This window comes from Cervus canadensis, chromosome 24 (assembly GCF_019320065.1).
Source record: "Cervus canadensis isolate Bull #8, Minnesota chromosome 24, ASM1932006v1, whole genome shotgun sequence".
Taxonomy (NCBI): domain Eukaryota; kingdom Metazoa; phylum Chordata; class Mammalia; order Artiodactyla; family Cervidae; genus Cervus; species Cervus canadensis.
Genome location: NC_057409.1, coordinates 20,112,802 through 20,135,291, shown reverse-complemented (window position 1 = coordinate 20,135,291; position 22,490 = coordinate 20,112,802). Strand labels below are relative to the sequence as shown.

The following is a 22,490-nucleotide window of genomic DNA, read 5'->3' as shown; positions in this document are numbered from 1 at the left end:
AACCATCTCATCCTCTGTCGTCCCCTTCTCCTCCTGCCCTCAATCTTTCCCAGCATCAGGGTCTATTCAAATGAGTCAGCTCTTCACATCAGGTGGCCAAGTATTGGAGTTTCATCTTCAACATGAGTCCTTCCAATGATCACCCAGGACTGATCTCCTTTAGGATGGACTGGCTGGATCTCCTTGCAGGCTAAGGGACTCTCAAGAGACTTCTCCAACACCACAGTTCAGAAGCATCAATTCTTCGGCGCTCAGCTTTCTTAATAGTCCAACTCTCACATCCATACATGACCACTGGAAAAACCGTAGCCTTGACTAGTCGGACCTTTGTTGACAAAGTAATGTCTCTGCTTTTTAATATGCTGTCTAGGCTGGTCATAGTTACAAGCTATTTTTCCTAAATGTCCATGTGTATAAGCATTAACTTCTTTGATTTGCCATCTTGTGATTCAGAAGCAGTGTTCAGTTAGCCATTGGCATGGCTTTCATGCAAGTTTTTTGTTTTCTTTTCTTCTTTAAATTAATTTATTTTAATTGGAGGCTGATTGCTTTACAATATTCTGGTGGTTTTTGCCATACATTGACATGAATCAGCCACGGGTGTACACGTGTCCCCCATCCTGAACCCCCATTCCTCTAAGCAAGTTTTAATTTAGGTGTATGAACATATATTGTCTTTTCTTAAACGGCACTGCTGTGGTTCCATTGTAAGATGTGCATGTCCTACACAGAGGTAGATATGAGAAATTTTCATCCCAACTAGAGCACACCAGCGTGGAGGACTCCTGCTGCCGGTAAATTACTCAGACCTTGTTTTATACCTGCTTCACCCAACTGGTTGGCTCAAAATAACAGAGAAGAACAGTAGGCAGAAATGAGGAAGCAGCTGTTTTTCCAGTTGAATGCAGAGTTGTCTGGAATAAGGTTCACTGCACAGGTTGAAACTAATTGGCCATCATGCTGTGATGTAATTGTGGGTTTGTGGATGATAATACCTACCTAATCTGTACTTAACTAACTAGGCTTGTTAATGATCAATTCTGGTGACTTGGTGACAGGTGCAAGGCTTGGGTTTACTGTATTGACTGTCTCAGGTAATGATGCCTACAGGTTAGTTTGAAAAGAAAATTTTTTAAAAATTAAAAAAGTCATATGCCGTAAGTTAATAGATGCATCTTATTAAATTAAAGAGCCTTGTGTAATATGTGTTTTACAGGAAAAGGTGTTTTTTAATCTGAAAAGTTAATTACCAATTGCAGCAATTATTTTGAGTTGATTGTTTTCTTACTAATAGTTTTTTCATTAAAAAAATGAGCCCTGTGAAGTATAGTACATTTATTTCCCTTGGGAGTATCAGTATTTAGAATGTGCACTTTGGTCTACTTGGATCTTTTTTTCAGGAGACATTTATTGCAGATAAATGTTACACAGAGTTCACTCTCAACTAATAAGATGGTAAATCACATCTCTGGAGATGTTGTGGTGTATTTACTTAATTCTTCCCATTTCAGTATAAGAAGGAATGTTTTTAAATAGAAAGTTCTTTATATTTGCTAATTTCCCCTTCCTCTTCTGCAGCATTAAATGATTTTTAGTTAAAAGTCTTGGGAGTTAAATAGTCAAGAGGACTGTTTTCCATTTACATTCAGGTTTGGTTTAAATTATGCAAAATGAAGACAGTCGGTGCTATGAATTGAAATCATTAGTGCATCAATTATTCCATGATAACCAGCTGAGAACAGGCTGCAGACTACATGAATGTTCCTTCTATTTCAAGTTGGCTTCTCATTAGCTTATATGAGAGATAAAATAATTTGATTCTAATTTATCTCTCTTTAAATGGACATTGTTCCCCTCTGAATTCAAGACGAGAGCATTTTAATTTTGCAGTTGTTTATAACACACAGGTCAAATAAATAACAAATTTTATTTCCAGCAATATATGTCTCCTTTATGATTTATATTACCGTAGTTTCTTGATTCTAAGACATACTTTTTCCCCCTGCATCTTTTTAGGGCAAAATAAGCCATGAACATAATAAAAATAACATCATAAATCTGTGGGGATAATAAGGGTTATTTAGCAAATAGGTACTTGAAGAAGAGTTTAACCATTTGGAAGAAACTGTTGTTCAACTTATAGTTTTAACTCACTATACCCTAAAACAACTTTCATATAGCTTATGTTTAGAAGATTTAAAAAATAGCATCTAAAAAATATCTAAGAAATTTCAGTGAGGTAAATTTTTGAGGTCTTGAGTTGGGAGGAAACTTCCAAACATAAAACAATAACAATCTCAAATAAAGGTAAAAGCAATTTTTTTTAGGTCCAAATATTATTAGTTAAAAGGCCAAAAATATATTAGAAATATATTTGGAAAAAGAGGATCATATTTTTGTGGTGAATAGTACTAATTGCAAGAAAAAGTCCATCAATAGGCTGTTAACGGAAAAAAAATCAATTTTATGACCTAATAAATGTATGACAAAAATTCATTATTGACCAAATAATGAATATTAAAATAATGGACTATTTTACTTATTAAACCAATAAAATTAAAAGAGTATCACTGTTGTTAAGAGTTTGGTGAAATGAAAGTTTACATAAATTTCTGCTGGTGCTATATCTTGCTATAAACTTTCTGAAAAGTCATTTGGTGATATGTATCAAAAGCTGCAAAAAGTTTATACCCTTTAATGTGGTAATTACTTTTCTAGGAAATTGTCCAAATTAGAAATAACAGTAAATGCAAAAAAAAAAAAAGATGTAACTTACATCTATCTTTTTTTTGTATTTACTGTTATTTCTAATTTATTATCATAAAGTGTTGGAAAATTGGAAACTACTTAACAATCCAATAATAGGTAAATGGTTAAATCATAATGTAGTAGAATATTATATAGCCATTAAAATGCTATTTTCAGAGATTATTTTAATAGAATTGGAAGATCCTCAAGTTAAGAGTAGAAAGTAGAATACAAATTATTACATGTGATGTGGTTTCAATTTTTTCTTCCCAAACTAAGAATAGTCACAAAAAGGGCTAAGGAAAAACAGATAGCAATATTATTAGTGTTAATGTTATGGAATTTTATCATTTTTCTTTAACTCTTATTTGGTCAGATTCTCTATAGTGAGCATGCATTATTTTCATGGAAAGACTTAAGTTACTAAAATATAAACAGCGTATTTGCATGATCCTTAACTCTCTTGTCCCTCCCAAGTTCCAGGAGGGCAGAGCTATCATCTGTTCTGTTCTCTGCATATCCTCAGCGTCTACAATAGTGCTTGATATATCATAGTTACTCAGTAAAATGTACGTTTGTTGAATAAAGACACTTTGAGGTGACTAGCCCAATTAAAGACAACAGGCAAAGTGTAAGTTGAGTTACTGACCTTGTTCAGAAGTCTAGAGTAAGTCAGATGCAAAACCTGAGTGTCGAGTTGGAAGGCACGTCCATTCAAATGGACAAAGAGGAAAGGACATTCAGGAGGCTTGAGAGGCAGCTCACCAATGGGGCTAGAATGGTGGAAGTGCCCCTGGGCTCATCTCATCCTCCTGAGAGACCACATGTTCCTACACGATATGATGAAATAAGCAGGGACTGTGCACCGGCTACAAAGGCAGCTTTAATCACCTCTAAAACTGCAGAGGTCTTACAGGCTATGTTATCTGATCACAAAGCAATGAGAAGGACTTTAAAAACTAAATATGAGGGGCATCCCTGGTGTTCCAGTGGCCAAGACTCTCAGCTCCCAATGCAGGGGGCCTGGGTTCGATACCTGGTTGGGGTGCTGCCGCTGAGACCTGGTGCAGCTAAATACATAAATACTTGAGGGGGTGGGCACTGAATATGAGTAAAAGGAAAAAAAACAATTCCAATAATTATTCTTAATCACTTAGAAATTTAAATAACTCCCTGATGAAGAGGAAATGATAATTTAAAAAAAAAACTTTAGAAATAGAATAGCTGGAGCACTCCATATCAAACCCTTAAGTTCTTTCTATAATATAGTAAACAAGTTTTTTAAAAAGCTTTAAAAGGTCAATAAATGAAGTCCTCATCTTAAACTAGAAAAGGAATCAATACACGATTAAGGAAAGATGGAATTGGTAAAAAGTAAAACTTTTTAAAGAAGAAAAATAGATAATTGGAGGGCCATATCTTTAAAAAGATGAATCAAATGGGCAAACCTGTGGCAGGCTTAATTAAGAAACTTAGAAGGAAAATTTGAAACAGTAGATATGAAAAAGATGTAAGCATAGATAAGGAGGAGGCTGGATCAACTTTCAAATGGATATATGTTTTCATAAACTTTTTTTCCCTGTATTAAGAGATAGCTTTTTGATTATTAAAATTTTGGACTCATTAAACCCAAAATTTCTTTGAAAACATTATTGAACAAATAATACGGATATGTAATTTTTTACAGGTCTCTGAGTTTCCAAGAGGTATTCCAACATCAGTATTGCATCCAAACTTGTAGAATTTATTTGATGAGATCTTACCAAGTGTCAGTTTGTGAGGACTTAAATCCTGTAATTTTGGAAGGAAGATGTCCCAGTGTAGGTGACATTGCACAGATTTTTTTTTTTCTTCTTCTTGTTTAGAGCTTCCTGTTTTAGTGGCCATGCGGAACTTTAGCTCCCTGACCAAGGATCAAACCCATTCCCACTGCTGTGGAGGCACAGAGTCTTCCCTGGACAACCAGGGAAGCCCTGACATTGTGCAGATTTTGTTGAAACAGTTGATTTTACTTTGAGTGTGGTATGCATTCATCGCATGATATAAACCAAGTAACTTGAACTCTGAACAAAGGCTTGCATTGCTTCCTATTCCTCTCCAGTGATTTCGTGAAGTGTGATGCTCCAGCGGGTAAAAATACTTGAGGACTTGATAATGAAAGACTGTATACAGAGTCTGCTTCTCTAGCACATATTTTTATAGATGTTGAAAATGTTGTTGTCAAATGGTATTTTAAAAACTGTCAGGTGTGTGTATTTTTCAAATGAGTTTTAAATAATTCAGTACTATGCAGGCAGTAGAAAAACTGCTTTATAAACTTGCAGTGCTCTTTTGTACTGAATATACAAGTAGAGTCTATGAATTAAAAATGAACACTTTCTGATCCATCTTTTTACTAATAACTGGTGTAGTGTTGATGGAAATTCACTGTTACTGTTTTTTCTTTGTTTTTTACATTTTCCCAATAGAGACTTGCCTTGAAGGTATTTAAGCACAGGTATCTTATGTATGTGTGTGCATGTTCTGTCGTGTCTGACTCTTTTGCGACCCCGTGGACTGCAGCCCGCCAGGCTCCTCTGTCCATGAGATTCTCCAGGCAAGAATACTGAAGTGGGTTGCCATTTCCTCCTCCAGGGGCTCTTCTCCACCCAGGAATTGAACCCGTGTCTCTTGAGTCTCCTGTACTGGCAGGTGGGTTCTTTACCACTCTGTCACCTGGGAAGCCATCATATGTGTACTTATGGTGAAATAGGTCTCTAACAGGAGCAGTGTCTGATTTGTCTATCCTGATGGCTGACTCCTGGCAGCCTCCTTCCCTTTTCTTCCCTCTTGTGTGCTGCTGACTGGGGGCGAAAGAGTCCATGTGGAAGACAGTTCACTTTGAATAAGTGTCAGAGTCCTCAGAGCTTGCCCATCCAGACAGTTGGTGTCTGAGTAACCTTGTGGAATATGAAAAGTCCTCTCCTTGATTTGAGAGTGTAATTGGGAGTAAAAAAGTAAGGGTCATGGATTATTATGAGTCTTCACCACATTTCTCACTGATTCATCACTCCTTGTATTTCTCCTGATCTCATCCAGGAAAGCTCATCTCTGGAAGAAGCTAAGTGGCATGCATCATCCTGTGTACAGTTTTTATTCCTGCCCATAAAGAATTATAGTTTTTCTGAAGGCAGAAGAATTTTCTTCTTTATTATGGTCATTACTATGGCTCATATTTGATTTTGTTTCCCTCAGGTGTTTTGCACTAATAATAGTGGTATTAGTCATGTTCTAAAAAGACGCTTACTGCTTGGAAGAAAAGTTATAGCCAACCTAGACAGCATATTAAAAAGCAGAGATATTACTTTGCCAACAAAGGTCCATCTAGTCAAGGCTCTGGTTTTTCCAGTAGTCATGTATGGGTATGGATGTGAGAGGTGGACTATAAAGAAAGCTGAGCGCCCAAGAACTGATGCTTTTGAACTGTGGTGTTGGAGAAGACTCTTGAGAGTCCCTTGGGCTGCAAGGAGATCCAACCAGTCCATCCTAAAGGAAATCAGTCCTGAATATTCATTGGAAGGACTGATGTTGAAGCTGAAACTCCAATACTTTGGCCACCTGATATAAAGAGCTGACTCATTGGAAAAGACCCTGATGCTGAGAAATATTGATGGCAGGAGGAGAAGGGGACGACAGAGGATGAGATGGTTGGATGGTATTACCGACTCAATGGGCATGAGTTTGAGTAAACTCCAGGAGTTGGTGATGGACAGGGAGGCCTGGCGTGCTGCAGTCCATGGGGTCGAAAAGAGTCGGACATGACTGAGCAACTGAACTGAACTGAGTCATGTTCTGCAGTTGTCAGATCTCTAATCTGAGAACCTCAGAGTTAGGCATTAAATGGCTTTCATGGCAAAAGATTTAAGGTGCATTTGCCAGGATGGAAAAATGACCTTAAAGTCACAATGGTTGAAAACACCTGTCTTTAAGCTTTTTTGCGTTATAGTGGTTTTAGGGCCAATTTTAAAGATTTGCCCTAAGAAATGGTAAAAGTTCACTTAAAATTCATAAATTCCACTCCAGTGTCTCTCAGTGTACCACATATGATTGCTATCAAGATGGCTATCAAGTGTCTTGAGCAGAGTGATTATACACTGTTTAACACACATCCTTTGTAACAGTGTTTCAGATAATACAAGACTGACTCGATCTGAGTGCAGTAGGGACCCCCTTCTGAGTGAATATGTTCCAAGACCCACAGTGGATGCCTGAAATCAGGGATCATGCTGTACCCTATATGAATGTTTTCCCTCTACATACATACCTAGGATAAAGCTCAACTTATAAATTAGACACAGAGATTAACGGTTATTGTTGCTGTTGTTCGGTTGCCAAGTCACGTCCAACTCTGCGACTCCATGGACCGCAGCATGCCAGGCTTCCCTCCCTCACCGTCTCCTGGAGTCTACCCAAGTTCACATCCATTGAATCAGTGATGCCATCCAACTGTCTCATCCTCTGTCACCCTCATCTCCTCCTGCTTTCAATCTTTCCCAGCATCAAGGTCTTTCCAAAAAGTTAGCTGTTCATATCAGGTGGCCAAAGTATTTGAGCTTCAGCATCAATCCTTCCAGTGAGTATTCAGGGTTGATTTCTTTTAGGATTGACTGGTTTGATCTCCTCACTGTCCAGTGGAGTCTCCAGAGTCTTCTCCAACACCACAGTTCGAAAGCATCAATTCTTCTGTGCTCAGCCTTCTTTATGGTCCATCTGTCACATCTATACATAACTACTGGAAAGATTAACAGTAACAATAATAAAATAGAACAACCACAACAATATCCTGCAATAAAAGTTATGTGGATGTGGTCTCTCAAAATACCTTATTGTACAAATTTAATATTTTTTCCATCTTAATTAAACGCTTATCACACACCACAATAGCCAAACTTTTGCAGTTTGAGATGTGCCAGCAAAGCTAGCACAATTTTTTTTTCCTTCTTCTCAATTTCATAGATAGAAGATTCATTCTTATTGCAGATTTTAGCAACCTCAGTGTACAGTTTTTCCTCTTTATTAAGTTGAAAACTTTTACCTTTTCACTTAAAGGAAATACTTTATGGCTTATCTTTGGCAGATCTGAATTGCCATTGTACTTTGGGGCTGTTATTAAGTAAAATAAGAGTGACTTGAACACAAGTCCTCCAGTACCATGACTGTTGATCTGATAACCCAGATGGCTACTCAGCATCTCCAGGCATATATGCTGGACAAAAGGATGGCTGACAGACCAAGACAGTGACAGATTTCATCAGGCTACTCAGAGAAGCACACAATTTAAAATTTATGAATTTTTTATTTCTAGAATTTTCCATTTAATATTTTTGGACCACGGTTGACCTTGGGTTGCTGAAACCTCAGAATGCACAATCATGAATAAGGGGGCACTGTTATATTTAATTTGAAATGACTCAAAGAGAGCTGTTTTTCCCTGTCCACATAGAGGTGGACTGCCCAGCTAACGAGATGGGTGTTTTTCCTGTGCTCCATATTATTCTAAGATCCTCTTTCGAAGTCTTCATTTTTAAATGACTTTGAGGTCTTTTGATCTGTATTCCATAGAATTTTGCATGCTGGTTTCAGTTGAGTTTTCATAAGGTTCAGCTCAGAATCAGCACTTAAAAAAAAAAAAAAAGATTGGATGGGGAACGGGCAGCAAAAGATCTTAGAAAACAGTAAAGAAAATTAAAACCACCTGGTGAAGCAAGTCTTTTAGTAGATTTGAAGGAGGCACACATAGCTGTTTTGAAAAAGTTTGTTGAGGGGTACAAATTAGAAATCAGTAGATTAGTTCAGTTTGGGGAAATGTTTTATGGGTAAAACACGATCCGGTATATTGTTAGACTTGTGTTACATGAACTGTTATATGGCTTCTGGTCACGCATGTGGCGTCTTATCCTCATGTTCCTTGTTGAAGATTATACATCCTAATTATGCTTTCCCAAACTTAAAAAGTCGGAGCAAAGGCAAGCAGAAGGTGTATCCATCAGTGAGGGAGTGCTGGGTACAGATGCATTACTCAGTTCTCCTTCTTTCAACACACAATTATTGAGTGCCACTCCTGCTTTCTCTTAGCTCTCCCTTTCATAATCCTGGCCCTTGGTTTTACTTTTCAAAAATTCAGTTCCTCATCTGTTATGTAGGAACTGCAACAGTATGCATCCCATGGATTTGTTGGGAGGACTAAAAAGATAAACAGAAAACGTCCTGAAATCAGTATCAGACTCATTGGAAAAGCTCCCACCATTTCAGTGCCTCTGAGCTGTCTTGTGTGGGTACAAGAAGAGTGGCAGATGAAGCTCACACAAGTCCAAGGACATCAGAGCCCCTGGGAATGACACCTTACTGGATAAAAGTATCTACATATTTCAGAGAGCTCTTAAAAATAGTAGATGCTCCATCACTGAATGGCGTCCAGATCTTTGCAGCCCCCTGCCCTATAGCCTGCCAGGCTCCTCTGTCCATGGAATTTTCCAGGCAAGAATATTGGGGTGGGTTGTCATTTCCTACTCCAGAGCATCCTCCCAACCCAGGGATTGAACCCGCATCTCCCATGTCTCCTGCACTAACAGCCAGGTTCTTTACCACTAATGCCATTTGAGAAGCCCTTTAGAGATAGTAAATGAGTATTTAAAAATAGTGTTTCTCAGTTTTAACAAGTGAGGTGAGTGGATTTTGACTCACATTTTAATTCTTCCAGTGTATTAAGCATTATATGGACCACTTTTATGTGTATTTTCTCTTTTAATTCTTGCAATAGTATTTTTCTTTTCTCCCGCACATGATAAATTGAGCTATATCTAATACAAGGGTGTGGTGGTTGGTTTAGTTGCTCAGTCATGTCCAACTCTTGTGACCCCATGGACTGTAGCTGCCAGGCCTCTCTGTCCATGGGATTCTCCAACCAAGGATACTGGAGTGGGTTGCCATTTCCTTCTCCAAATACAAGGGTGTAGGTTCTAGGAATTCATAGAGTGAGTTGAACATTTGGGTTAATATTTCTTTAGTGTGGTAACATCCTTTTTGACACTTTTATTAGAATTTTCAAACTTTACATGTCTGGCTTTCTCACGAGACTGCAGCAGAGATGTCTGTCAGCACTGATGTCTCATTTGAAGGCATGACTGGGGAAGGATCTGCTTCCATGCTTATGTAGCTTTTGAAAGAACTCAGTTCTTTGTGGGTTGTTGGACTGAGAGCCTTGCTGTCAGCTCTCAGCCAGAGGCCATCCTTAGTTCTCTGCCACTTGAATCTCTCTGTAGGTCAGCTCACCATATGGCAGCCTCCTTCATCAAAGGCAGCAAGGAAGAGTCTGCTCACAAGGCAAAAATTAGAGTTTTATGTCATATGATCATGGAAGTGGCATGCTTTATTCTGTAGATTAGAAGCAAGTCCCAATCCCATCCATGCTCATGAAGAAAGGGTTTATGAAGGGCATGAATAGCAGGAGTCACCAAGCTCATTTTAGAATCTGTCCACCAGCGCTTCTTTCTCAGGAAAGCTCTCCACACAGTGACAGGGTTGACCAACAGCTCATGTCTTACGTCCTAAGGCTAGCAATTCTAGGGAAAATAGAGCCACTCATCTCCTTGTCGTCCATATATGTACCTGTTCCTTACCAGTTAGGATTCTTATGGAAAACAGAAAGTAACTCGGGCATATTTAACCATGGATAGACTTATTGGAAGGATGACAAGCAGCTCTTAGGATTGTTGAGAACAATGAAGTGTTGGGCGGGGGAAAGACCTGTGAGGTCTGGATGGACCCCTGTGCCACGGCCACTGCTTCACTGCACTCTCAGCACTGTATTCTCAAGATGAGGTGTGAGGTGTGTCTCACCGGCCATGTGTCGGTCCCATGTCTGTGCTCCAGCTGCCAGCAGGGGAGATGAAGGGACATCTGCCCTGCCTGGGCCTCCATCAAGGGTGGGACTGTGTATCTTCAACTGTGACAGTGCTCCTGAGATGAGCCCGTGTGGATCTCATGGCTTCACTGGGATTACGTTGTCCACCCAGATGTTCAGCCTAGTATGTTGTCTTACATAAACACATTCTACTCTAATGGGCGGTTTTCAGAACTGTGCAGCTGGTGGTTCTTTGCCCTTGTTCAACATCAACTATGCCTCACAGGCATACCAGTAAAGCAGCTACAGGAGCAGCATGTGATGTCCATGGCATGCCTGGGTCTCAAGTCATGGAGAAGGTTGGGCATTTGTAGAATTTTGATTCAGACCAGATTTAACCACAAATGGAATTTACCTTTTCTGAAATTATAGGTTAGCCTTATGATCCAGTTTTGTTTCCCCAGTCTTTCTGTTGGATTTAGAGGCTCAGGGATTACCCTAGCTCTTTACTATCTTCAATTTTGACCATGTTTATATGACTTTCTTGAATATGTGGGTGCATTAGCTAAATTATCATGTTTTCCTAAGAACAAAGAACTTGTAAATCTTTTGAAGTAAGTTCACATGTTTCCTTCCACGTATTTTCAAAGCTATACCTACTCTCTTGCTGCCTTTCAGAATATATTAAGACCAACTTACCAAGAAGGGAAACAGATGTCACTTCTCTGGGGGTACATTGTAGGGTAAAGAGTCTTGCCAACACTCAAAATGTTTTTCTTGTTAGCCTGCCCTGCCAGCTGAAATCTCATCATTAGAATTTGAATTTTGGCTTAAGATCAGTGGGCCTCAACCCCAACACATAAAATCACCTGGGGACTTAAAAACAACATAATCAACAAGTAACCCAACAAACAGCAATGTCAGGATACCACTCGAGAACAATTCTGCAGAATTTCTGCGAGTGGTGTCCAAGGAGCTATGACTTTGAAAATCCCTTAAAGAGACTCAGTTGAGAGCTAGGATTGAGAGCCAGTGAATTAAGACTACCACCTGGTAAGAGAAGCCTACCATTTGTGTTCTGGTAAGTATAAGTGCAGTGTAGAAGTCACTACCACAGTTCACAGCCAAGACTGTTCCTTGCTGTCCTTCTCTTGTTGTGTACCCCATGATGAACTCTCATTAATTGGGGTCATCTAAGCCAGCCTCTGCCTACAGCCTCAAAGAGCCCAACTACCATAGGGCCATGAGATTTCCAGTTATGACACTGCTTCTGAAAATACCTCTAAAAGGCTGATTTGCTTCATAACAGTAGCATATGTTAAAGTCAGGCTATAAACAATCCCACTTCTCTTTCATTTCACATTTACTTTCTGGAGGTGATATGCACATAACCATTCACGTGGTATCCAGAAATATTTTTGTCTGTAGTAATAGCAGATGGCAGAGCGTTTTTCCTGTGCCAAGCTGCATTTACTCTGCCGCCGCACAGTGTGGAAGTGATCATGGCCTCTTTCAAATAGTCTGACTCCCCGTGTGCGTTTCGGTTGTGGTGGGAAGTTTTCTTGCGTATCACTTCAATATGTTGTAGATTTACTTGGAATCCTTGGAATGTGTGCATGGTATAGTCACATGAAAAGTCCTTTGAAAAATATTTTTGAAGCTTAATGATTAAAGGTCATCAATTCAGGCAAACAATTCGTAAGCATCTGCTGTGTGCTAAGCTAGTGGTTTTTCACTGGGAGAGGTGGTGTGGGCTCCAGGAAGGATCTTGGAAATTTACAGGGTTGTTTTAAGGTATCATAACGATTAGTGGGGGAGCCTGCAGGACCGTCCCCTCCAATAAGAATGTCCTGTGCACACCACGCCCCCATTCTGTTGAAAGGACTTTTATGTAGGTGAAAAACCTGTTTATGATTATCTGAGCCTGAAACCTAATTGTGCTTTTCGTGTAAACACAAAGATTTTCCTCTTTGGCATGGATTTAATAGGCAGTGACTTTTTCCAGGAAAATTGTAAATAGAATTGTAAATGTAACTTAAGAGAAGATTGTACTCTGCATTATTCAGAGTAAAAATCTCCCATAAAGTCATGTCACCAGTGAAACCCTGCCTGCAGTGTTTGAGTCACAGAAAGCCCATCTGTCCCCGCCTGCATTTGTGAATCTCGCCTTCATGCAGATTCCGTACATAGAGGCAAGCAAAGGACCACTTTATGTGTCTTCTGGTGGTGGTGTGCCGGGACATTTTTTTAAAAATCTCATGTATTATTTTTGGCTGTGCTGGGTCTTCGTTGCTCCGTGAGGGCTTTCTCTGGTTGCAGCGAGTAGGGGCTTCTCTTGTCGGGGAGCATGGGCTCTGGGGCACAGGGGCTTCAGTAGTTGCGGCGTGGACTCAGCAGTTGGGGTGCGTGGACTCAGTTGCCGCACGGCTTGTGGAATCTTCCCGGACCAGGAACTGAACCCGGGTCCCCTGCATTGGCAGGTGGCTACTAACACTGGACCCCCAGGAAAGTCCCTGAACGTTTGTAATTCATGGTCCTTTATCGTGTGATTTAAAAATTTCTTGTGTTTACGCCTGGGGCATTGAATTGAGATTGAGTGTATGTGTTGTGTCTGTGTTTTTAAAAATATGTGTGTAGATACATTATTTATAAATTCCATTACAAGAAAACAGAGTGAGCATTAAAGAATATTCGGGCTTGGGGGTTGTTGGGTGTGATAGGGTTCGTAGCCAGTAGGTTCAGCAGCAGGGCAACGGCAGACACACCTTCAGACAAAGTCTTAAACGGTGGAGGAACTCAGACGATACCGTAGGAGCCAAGAAGCCGCCCCTGCCTTGTCCTGAGGCAGCGGTCAAGGGTGATCAGGAAGGCTGTTTGACTCGGGCTCAGCGAGGCAAAGGGCACAGTGCATATTAAGCTGTGCAGAGTGGAATCATGGCTTTTGCAAATGGCTCAAGCCTGGGATGGGACAGGGCTTGAGGGCAGTGCAGAGCAGATGGAGAGATTTGGGGCAAATGGAACCTCCTCAACAGTGATATGGATGATATGGGAGAGGGTACTGTAGGAGGTGTCCGGTTACATGAAGTGTCTGGTGAGGAAAAGAACACCGGCCTCACTTAGAATTAATACTGACTCTGTAACATCTGTGGTCCAGTTAAGTGTATTGGGTTACTCATTTATTTTGTGTGTAATTTCACTTACCAGTTGCTTTCATTTAATTTGGCACAACTTCTCATTATGTTTTGAAGGAGCTTTGAATAATAGCACAGCCTCTAAAGAAACTTACTAATGCTACAAAGCTAGTGATCTTGATTTCCATCTGGAGGTCAACTTGGAAACACTAGCATGTGCCAAATGGAGGAAAGCTTTCTTAATGATTTACCTCAACAGCAACAGCAAAAATATTTAGATTTATCTGCCACATCAATAAGAGAAATGTTGTCTTTTAAATGAGAGCCTTGTCCAGTTACTGTTTGCTTTATATACTTTTAAAAAATAATGGAATTCTTCCCAGGGTAGCTCAGTGGTAATCCGCTTGTCAATGTAGGTGACACAGGAAAATACAGGTTTGATCTCTGGGTCGGGAAGATCCCCTGGAGGAGGAAATGGTAAGCTACTCCAGTAATTTTGCCTGGGAAATTCCATGGACAGAGAAGCTGGCTCCAGTCCATGGGGTCACAAAGAGTCGGACATGACTGAGCACACACCCAGTAACATAGTGAAAACACTCTTTTAAGGAATTTGGAACAAAGAAGAGGGGATGTTCTTTCCTTCCATATTATTGGTGGTTATTTTTGTGTATTTCCTATTTTTAGATGTGTATACATGTATTTGTGTGTGTATAATGCATCAGAACCAGGGCTTCCCTGGAGGCTCAGACAGTGAAGATTCTGCCTGCAATGCAGGAGGCCTGAGTTCGATTCCTGGGTCAAGGAGATCCCTGGAGAAGGGAATGGCTACCTCCTCCAGTATTCTTGCCTGGAGAATCCCATGGACAGAGGAGCTGAGTATGTTATACACTTAAAGATAAAATATCATGGCCCTGTGTGTACAGATATTCTAGGAGTCAAGTAAAGTTAAATATATGAACATTATTTTGAATCATTCTTCCTCTCAATTTCCAGCTTGGTATCCAGGTATCTAGTGAATACTCCCCTCAGTATTTCTGTTTAATTGTCTTGCAGGCACCTCAGAGTAAACACATCAAAATGGAGCTCTTACATTCTCCCCTCTCGCTCTCCTTTTTCTCTGGTTTTCCCCATCTTAGTAGGTGGTTCCCTCATCTGTCTCATCACACAGGCCAGAAGCCTAGCTTTCTCCCTTTTCCTCACCTCCTGCACTGAATCTATCAACGAATCCTTTATCTTGGCCACCAAATAGACCTCAAGCCATTCTTTTCTCTCCACGCTTATTGCTCCCACCCTCTTCCAAGCTGCTGCCATGTCTCACCTGAGCTACTTCAGCCTCCTTCCTGGTCTGCTGACGCTCGAGAGTCTGCTCAGCAGACAGAATAGATCACTCTTAAGAATTCTCCTTTTTAAACTTCTCCAGTGGCCTCCCAATGTACTTATGAAATAACCCAAATTCCTCTGCATGGCACATAAGGCCTACAGGACTTGACCTTTACCTGTTTTTCTAAATTCATCTCATGCCAAAATTCATGGTTTCCATCATCTCACTGTATTCAACCACCTCATAGCCATCTCAGTGTTTTTAAAACACCAAGTTCTTCCTTTCCTCAAAGCTCTTCCATATGTACTTTTCCCTGCCAGAAGCTCCCATCCTCGCCTCGTGGCCTGCCAGCTTCAAATCCTGTGTATGTCACTTTAAATGCCACTTAAGGAGCCATCCCAGACCACCCTAGGGAAAGTGGAGTTACTTCCCTACACTTAACACAATTTACAGTTAGTGTGTGTGTCTGTGTCTGTTTCCCCACCAATTATAAGCTCTGTGAGGCAGTGACTATTTGTCTTGTTTATGTAGTAGTCAGTCAGTAAGTATTTGGTGAATGAATGAATGCTACTTCCTTGAACCAGCTCGTGGGATTCTCTTGCTGCCAGGCTGAGAGACGTGGACTTGAGAGCCAAAGAATTGCTTGGTATCATCTATTATAAATTGGAAGCTCTTGTGTAAGAGAGTCTCCTCCAACCTCGGTAATGCTTATTTTTGTCTAGGTCTTGTTTGTCTGGGACTGAAGTAAATGTCCGCGGTCAGCTCCCAGTTCTGTGTTTGAGGTTGAGGTTGAGCATGTTTATCTAACCGACATGGAGAGTAGAGATTGCATTACCTTTAAGGAGATATAATACTGGAAGGGGACTAGTGTTTCCTTCTGAGGCCACAGCGCGCTGAAGAGGGCATGAGGAAGGTATGGTGAGAGACACATAGATCAGGTATCTCCCAAAGTGCCATTGCTAAAGAAACAGGCTGGTTGTGGTTGAACAAAGCATCACAGATAGAAAACAGATGGTTTAAGAACAGGTTATCTTGGGAAGAAGCCATCTGATCAAGATTTTCCATAGTGATGTTCATTAAAGCTGAAAAATTCTTGCTACATCTTGTTTCTGTAACGGCAGTCAGGGGCCTTTTATTAAGATGGCCAAACCTTCTGATCCACTCAGTCCCTACCTGGTAGTAACTGCTTTTACAGGAGGAAATTCTGGAACATCCAGTACCAGAGGCCACTTCTAGCTGACTGTCTTTAACCCTACCTTATTGTCTTACCTTATCCAACACTGGGTCCCTATCAAGTTGCATCCTTAATGAGGTCTTTTGCTGTTCATTCACGGTGAGATCACGCCTTAGAGTAATTCATTTCCTGCTTTCTGAACTGTGCCTGAGAGGATCACCTCTTCAGCTGTGGGCAGAGTTTGCCGTTTAACAGAGGTCCTGTAGAGCTTGTCCTGGCTTCCAATCATGACTTTAGTTTTGGTTCTTCAGCAGTGCATTTGACAGGGGAACATTTGTATAACCGCTTCACTCAGCCTGACAAATAATTTGCCTGTTAAAGGAGTCGGGATCAGCCGATGCTGGCATAGTAGGAAAGAACACTGTGTGTTGGTATTAATAATATTGTCTGCGTATAGTCTGTGGAACTAAAATCCACAATAGTATCTTTTCTTCAGCTTTACTGAGAGGTAATTAACCTATGATCCATAATAGTATCTTAGTTTTGCTCCCGAATTACCTTTCCACCATCACTATTCCTTATATGTAGCAACATTGATTTGATATTTGCTTTTCATGTTTTTTTTTTAGTTTTTTTTCTATAAACACGCATTGAGCTCCCACTCTGTGCTCAATACGCAAGTGCTGCATAGTTGGAGGTCCACAGGATGAAAAACAATGATGATTTTTCATAACTACAGAAAGACATGAGACTTTAGGTTGAAAAAACAACAGCAAAGCTCAAGGAGGGAATTCAACCAGTCTACAACTGGAGTGATCCATAATGACAGTAAATCTAACACAAAGAGGGAATCTTAAAGGCTGAGAGGAGAGCCAGATCACCTGTAGAAGGATGACTGTCCGATGGTCAGAGCATTTCTTAGCAGCAGTAGTAAATTCAGAAATAGGACCTTCTCGAACATACAAAGACTGGCAGAGATTTTTACTGTCAGACTTGAACTGAAAGAATTGCTAAAAGTTGGATTTTAGAGAGAAAGAAATTGATCCCAGATGTTGGTTCCACCATGAGAGAGCAGTGGGCCAACAAAGAAGTTGGACATGTTCATAAACTTAAGTGATCTAAGGAAATGGCTGCCTCTGTGTTAGGATTTGAATACAAACAAAATGTTTTTCCAATTGAATATGTAACTGCTTAGACTTAGTGCCGGTATTTGAAATTCTTCTGTTTGTGAGAAATTGTTTTCGGGCAAGGATTTTTAATCAGAGGTCCATGGATAGGGTTCAAAGCATCTATGAAGTTCTTAAAATGATAAGCGACATACCGTGTGAATGTGGAGTCTTTCCGCAGACAGGATTCATGGCATTTATCAGACTTTTAAAGGGATTTAGAACCTGGACAAGCTAAAGGACCACTGGACTACTGTATTGTCCCCCTATTAGGAAGAAAATACATAAGCACTTAACTCGCTCTGACAGTGGGATCGGAGCATCGGATCTGTCAGTACTTTGCAGAGCCATTGAGACCCTGGACAGGCGATTTGCCTTCTGTCTGTAGTTCACACAGCACATAACCTGTGTGGCCACACACGGCAGTGGTGTATCTGGCTCTTGTGACCACACCTCACCATCGCAGTCAATGTTTGACAATAGCTCTTAGGATTTTCTAAAGAGTCCCTCTTGAGCTATCAGAAGAAACAAAGCTTCCAAGTGATCAATTTTAGACTATGATAATAGACTTAGTGCTGTTGTTTTGTTCAGTGAACACATGGCTTGTGTAATATGTTGTCCAAGTGTGCAGGAGTGAGCACGGGGCGGGGAAGTGTGTGTTCAATCATTGTCTCTCCCAGTGAAACTTGATACTAAAGCAGCTGTTCACTGGCGACCGGTGTTCCTTGTGCTGTTAGAATGTACTTGTAATATAGGTCAGATGTGTGCATTTTGTGTGTTAGTTTTAATTCTACTTCTCCACCCCTTCAGGAGTTGTTTACTAAGAACTGGAGTCAGGCCACTTATCAAGGCTTCCGATGCTGTACCATTTGTGGTCGTGGATGCAGAGTTGAGGACAGTGGTTCTGTCCCTGAGGAATTACCGTAGATTAGGATAGAGGACAGCAGGTCACCACCAAATCCTCATCCCAGCCTGAGACCACCTCAGGCTGTTCCTAAAAGCAGGGTTTCCCCAGCCTGCCACTTGGGGTGTCAGCCCGCAGGTATAAGTAAGAGCAGAGGAGGGCGCGCCTTCTAGGAGGGCTGCCGTGGAGCTCGGGGAGCCTCAGATGTCAAAAATGTTGAAAAATCTGTCTAGCATGTGTCATTATGATCACGGTAACACGGTCTGTTTCTGAAGCTGTGGCATTCGACATTCCCAGCCACTGATCAGAGAGCCCAGGTGTGTCTTCTTCCCTCAAAGCCCCGGGCCTCCTTTATCCCTGCCTCCTTCCCAGCACCCCCAGGGGCCGGGATAAAGTGTCCTAATCCTAGGACTGGGCTGCCCCATCCTACCAGGGAGGAGGTAGCTCCCAGCTCCACTTCCGTTTCCTGTCTGCAGGGCCGTTTCCTCTCTCATGACTTGGGTATCTCTTAGAAGGCGAAGGGCAGTGGTTTGTCAAATGGTTACCTACAGCATGGAGCAGGTTAACTCACCTCTTGAGACAAGCATATGATTCCTTTGTCATGGATGGCATCCTTCCCTTTTCTGTCTATAATGTTGGGACTTTCTCAGGGGTTGTTTGTTTGTGTTAGCTATGCCGTGCAGCAGGTGGGATCTTAGTTTCCCGACCAGGAATCAAGCCTTCACCCGCTGCATTGGAAACGTGGGGTCTTAACCACTGGACCACCAGGGAAATCCTGAGAGGTTCTCAGTTTAGATTGAATAAGATCATAAGCTCTTCTTGTTTTTTAAAAGAAAAACATTTCTATATAGCTTAAATGAAATGATAAGGACAGTAAGAGTGTTGAGATGGGACTTTAGTGGAAAATGCTGAATTTAGGCAGATAATAAAATATAGTCTCAGGTCTGCCAGCCTCCCTTCCTTCATTATTTATAATGTGATTATAACTCAGACTTCTACAAACACATTTAGAGAGAGAAAAAATTCATTTAACTATGTTGTTGTTTGGTCGCTCAGTTGTGTCTGACTCTCTGCGACCCTGCCCGCCAGGCTCCTCTGTCTGTAGGATTCCCCAGGCAACAGTACTGGAGTGGATTGCCATTTATTCCTCCAGGGGATCTTCCCGACCCAGGGATAGAACCCAAGTCTCCTGCATTGGCAGGGAGATTCTTTACTGCTGAGCCACCAGGGAAGCTTAGTACAAAATATACATGTCTTTTTTTTTTTTTTTTTTTTAACTATATTATGCTGTAATTTATAAATGAGGTTTAAACTTGATTGTTTAATAGGTTGGGACTTAAAACTGACATTTTCTCCCATGTCATGTTACAGCTGTATAATTTACCATACAGAATGGCTTAAATAGTTTCAAAGACATCAATGTATTTTATTCTTTTCAGTTAAATTGAAGTTACTGTTTTTAAAAATTTGATTCTGGCCTCTTCTTTGCTTCTCTCAAACCACCACTTTCTTTGCCATTCCTCGAACTAGTTGGAGAGTTTATTTGCCTAAAAATAGAATAAAATAAGTACAGTTTGGGGTTTTTTTTTTTGGAAAAGCTAAAGGAAAGTACAATTAATATTGTTCTTCCCTGAAAATGGGAAGCTGACTGTCTGAGCCCATGTTTTTCTTATCAGGTCAAACATGCTGTTAGTTAGAGATATTTGATGAAAGTAGCAGCTATCCTTAAGGAATGATTATGTGTGCGCATATATGTGCGTGCACACATGCATGCCCACACATGGCATGACTTTGAGTGTATGTAGACGCATGCAGAGCCTTGTTTGGGCAGTAGTGTGATTGAGTTGGCTGTTGGGCAGGACCGTCCTGACTACACAAGGCTTCCTTTCATCTTTTTCTCTGAAGTGCTCCCTTGTCTGTTTCTTTCCTGCAAGCCAGGAAGTCTCCCCGGCCCTGAGGCCGTGGCAGTCACTTGCGGCTGCCTCACTTGTGGCGTTAGGGCCTCTTGCCCCTGTCCTTTGCTGCCGTGGTCACGAGGTGTATTGGGTTTGATTCTACGTCTCGTGAGGGTGACAGCGTCCGCGGCACGGCTCGGTCCCTGCCGTGGCACAGCCAGCGCTCCGAGGCTTCTGAAGGTGCAGCGACTTTAAATCGCCTCCTGCTCTTCTTGCTGAAACCATCCTGGGACACTGGAAGCATGCATTCCACACCTATTTGGGTGTCTGTCCTGTGCCAGGCACCATCCTAGGTGTGCGAGATACCTCTGTGTAAACCACAAAAGTCACCGTGCTCTTGGCGTTCACATCGGCTCCGTGGTAACTTCTGAAGGAAGAGGAACTCTTCACCTGGGATGTGAAGAGTTGTTATGACGGGGTACTCCTCAGCCTAGCCGGGGGGTCACCAGTGAGCTCTTGAGGGGTATGGCAGTGGGCTGTGAGAGTGGGTTTAGTAGGAGATGAGGATGGAGAGAAGAGATGGGCAGGGCCATGAGTGCGGGGGCCTTGAGCGCAGGCTAAAGGGTCTGTAAGCAGAGGAGTCAGTGAGCCCTACAGGATGGCAGTGACAACGTGACCTCACCTCTGTTTGGGGAACATACCCGACGGAGGGCCTGGGCTGCCCTGAGAGCAGGAGCTGGGGGCGGCAGAGAGCCGGGCTGCATGATCTTCCATTTACTCTTTTTACTCATTCAGCATGTACTTAGCTGGGGCTTGCCTTGTATTTATATTTAGAAGCAATTGCTAATCTTAGATGCTATTTTAAGAAGAGTGGAACCGATTTATGCTCTATCTCATCTTTCAAGCTTGAAGTTTACATTTTGGGGTTTTTTGGGGGCTGAGGAACTGAAAGATCCACATTTATGTTGGGGGGTGTGGGAGGGGGTGGACATCTCAATCTCTTCTGCAAAGTGTCTCTTGCTCTTTGCCTCACTAGTCAGGGTGGGAAAACTGTAGCTGTCTGCTCTGCGGTGAACACAGGTAATGCCAGACCCTCACAGTAGCTGTGACTAATTCAAGATTTAATTCAGAGGAAATGCATTTCATTGATACTTCCTGATAAGAGCTACAGACATAAAACTGGAAGACGTATAATGGGTTGCTTTGACAAAAACACTTCTGTTGTCCTGAAGGAGACCGCTCACTTCTCTTGGTCAAGGAGGGAGATTGCCTTTTAAACCTGTTATGTTTGTTATTCATTGTACTTTTTTTTTTTTCCCTTGTAAGGTAGGAAGTGATGTCCTTGGGACTGAGTTAAATGCTGCTCAGCATGAAAGATGTGATGCAGAGCTAGAGTCTGCAAACTGTGACTCACTGACATGCCCCTGGCTTTTGAGAAGACCGTGTGTACTCCACAGCAGAGCAAACACTCATGAAGGTTCTCCTTCTCTCCTAGGACTTCCTTTGCCGGGCATCTGGCTGGAATTCTTGTTGGACTGATGTACACTCACGGGCCTCTGAAGAAGATCATGGAATCGTGCACAGGTATGGAGCAGAACCGGGCTTCTTCAGTGGCTCAGTGGTAAAGAATCCACCTGCCACAATGCAGGAGACACGAAAGGCACTAGTTCGATCCCTGAGTTGGCAAGGTCCCCTGGAGAAGGAAATGGCAACCCACTCCGGTGTTCTTGCCTGGAAAATCCCATGGAAAGAGGAGCCTGGCGGGCTGCAGTCCGTGGGGTTGCAAAGAGTCAGACACGACTGAGGAGCTGAGCACACAACCCAGAACACCTTGGCATGACTAGTTGGAAGTTCATCTTCATTTTAATGGGAATAAAGGCAACCCCAAGTTTCCCTGTGAGTCAACTTAGGAATTCCCTAATAGGCTCTTTTTAAACTAAGAGGTGAACCAGCTGGTGCTGGTCCTCGGCTCCAACAAGGAGACTGAAACCCCCAGTTTTAAACCTGCTGCTTTCTTAGGGGACAAATGAGGTACACACTTACACCCACAGCATTATTGCCACTCACTGAAAACCACTATTTCCTTGAAATTCAGAGAACTAAAGCAGGTTTAAAATATGCTTTCTTCTGTAATATTTCATGAATTCAAAGTGCAAGGCAAAGTTAAAAAAAGAAAGACAAATCTGTGTTGAAGTACAAGGTCAATATTTTAAAAAGTCATTTAAAGTAGAATGACTACTAGGTCCTTGGCAGGCGAGACGTATATTCA

The 22,490-nt window shown here is 41.6% G+C and overlaps 1 protein-coding gene across 5 annotated transcripts in view; it reads left to right on the top strand.

The window, feature by feature from the left end:
* RHBDD1 (rhomboid domain containing 1) overlaps nucleotides 1–22,490 on the top strand; it is a 188,432-nt gene that overhangs the window by 40,266 nt on the left and 125,676 nt on the right. For all 5 annotated transcript variants that reach the window (XM_043445300.1, XM_043445301.1, XM_043445302.1 and 2 more), the window contains one exon: nucleotides 21,717–21,805. In XM_043445300.1, the coding sequence (XP_043301235.1) occupies nucleotides 21,717–21,805 (89 nt within the window). The remainder of the gene's footprint in view (nucleotides 1–21,716; nucleotides 21,806–22,490) is intronic.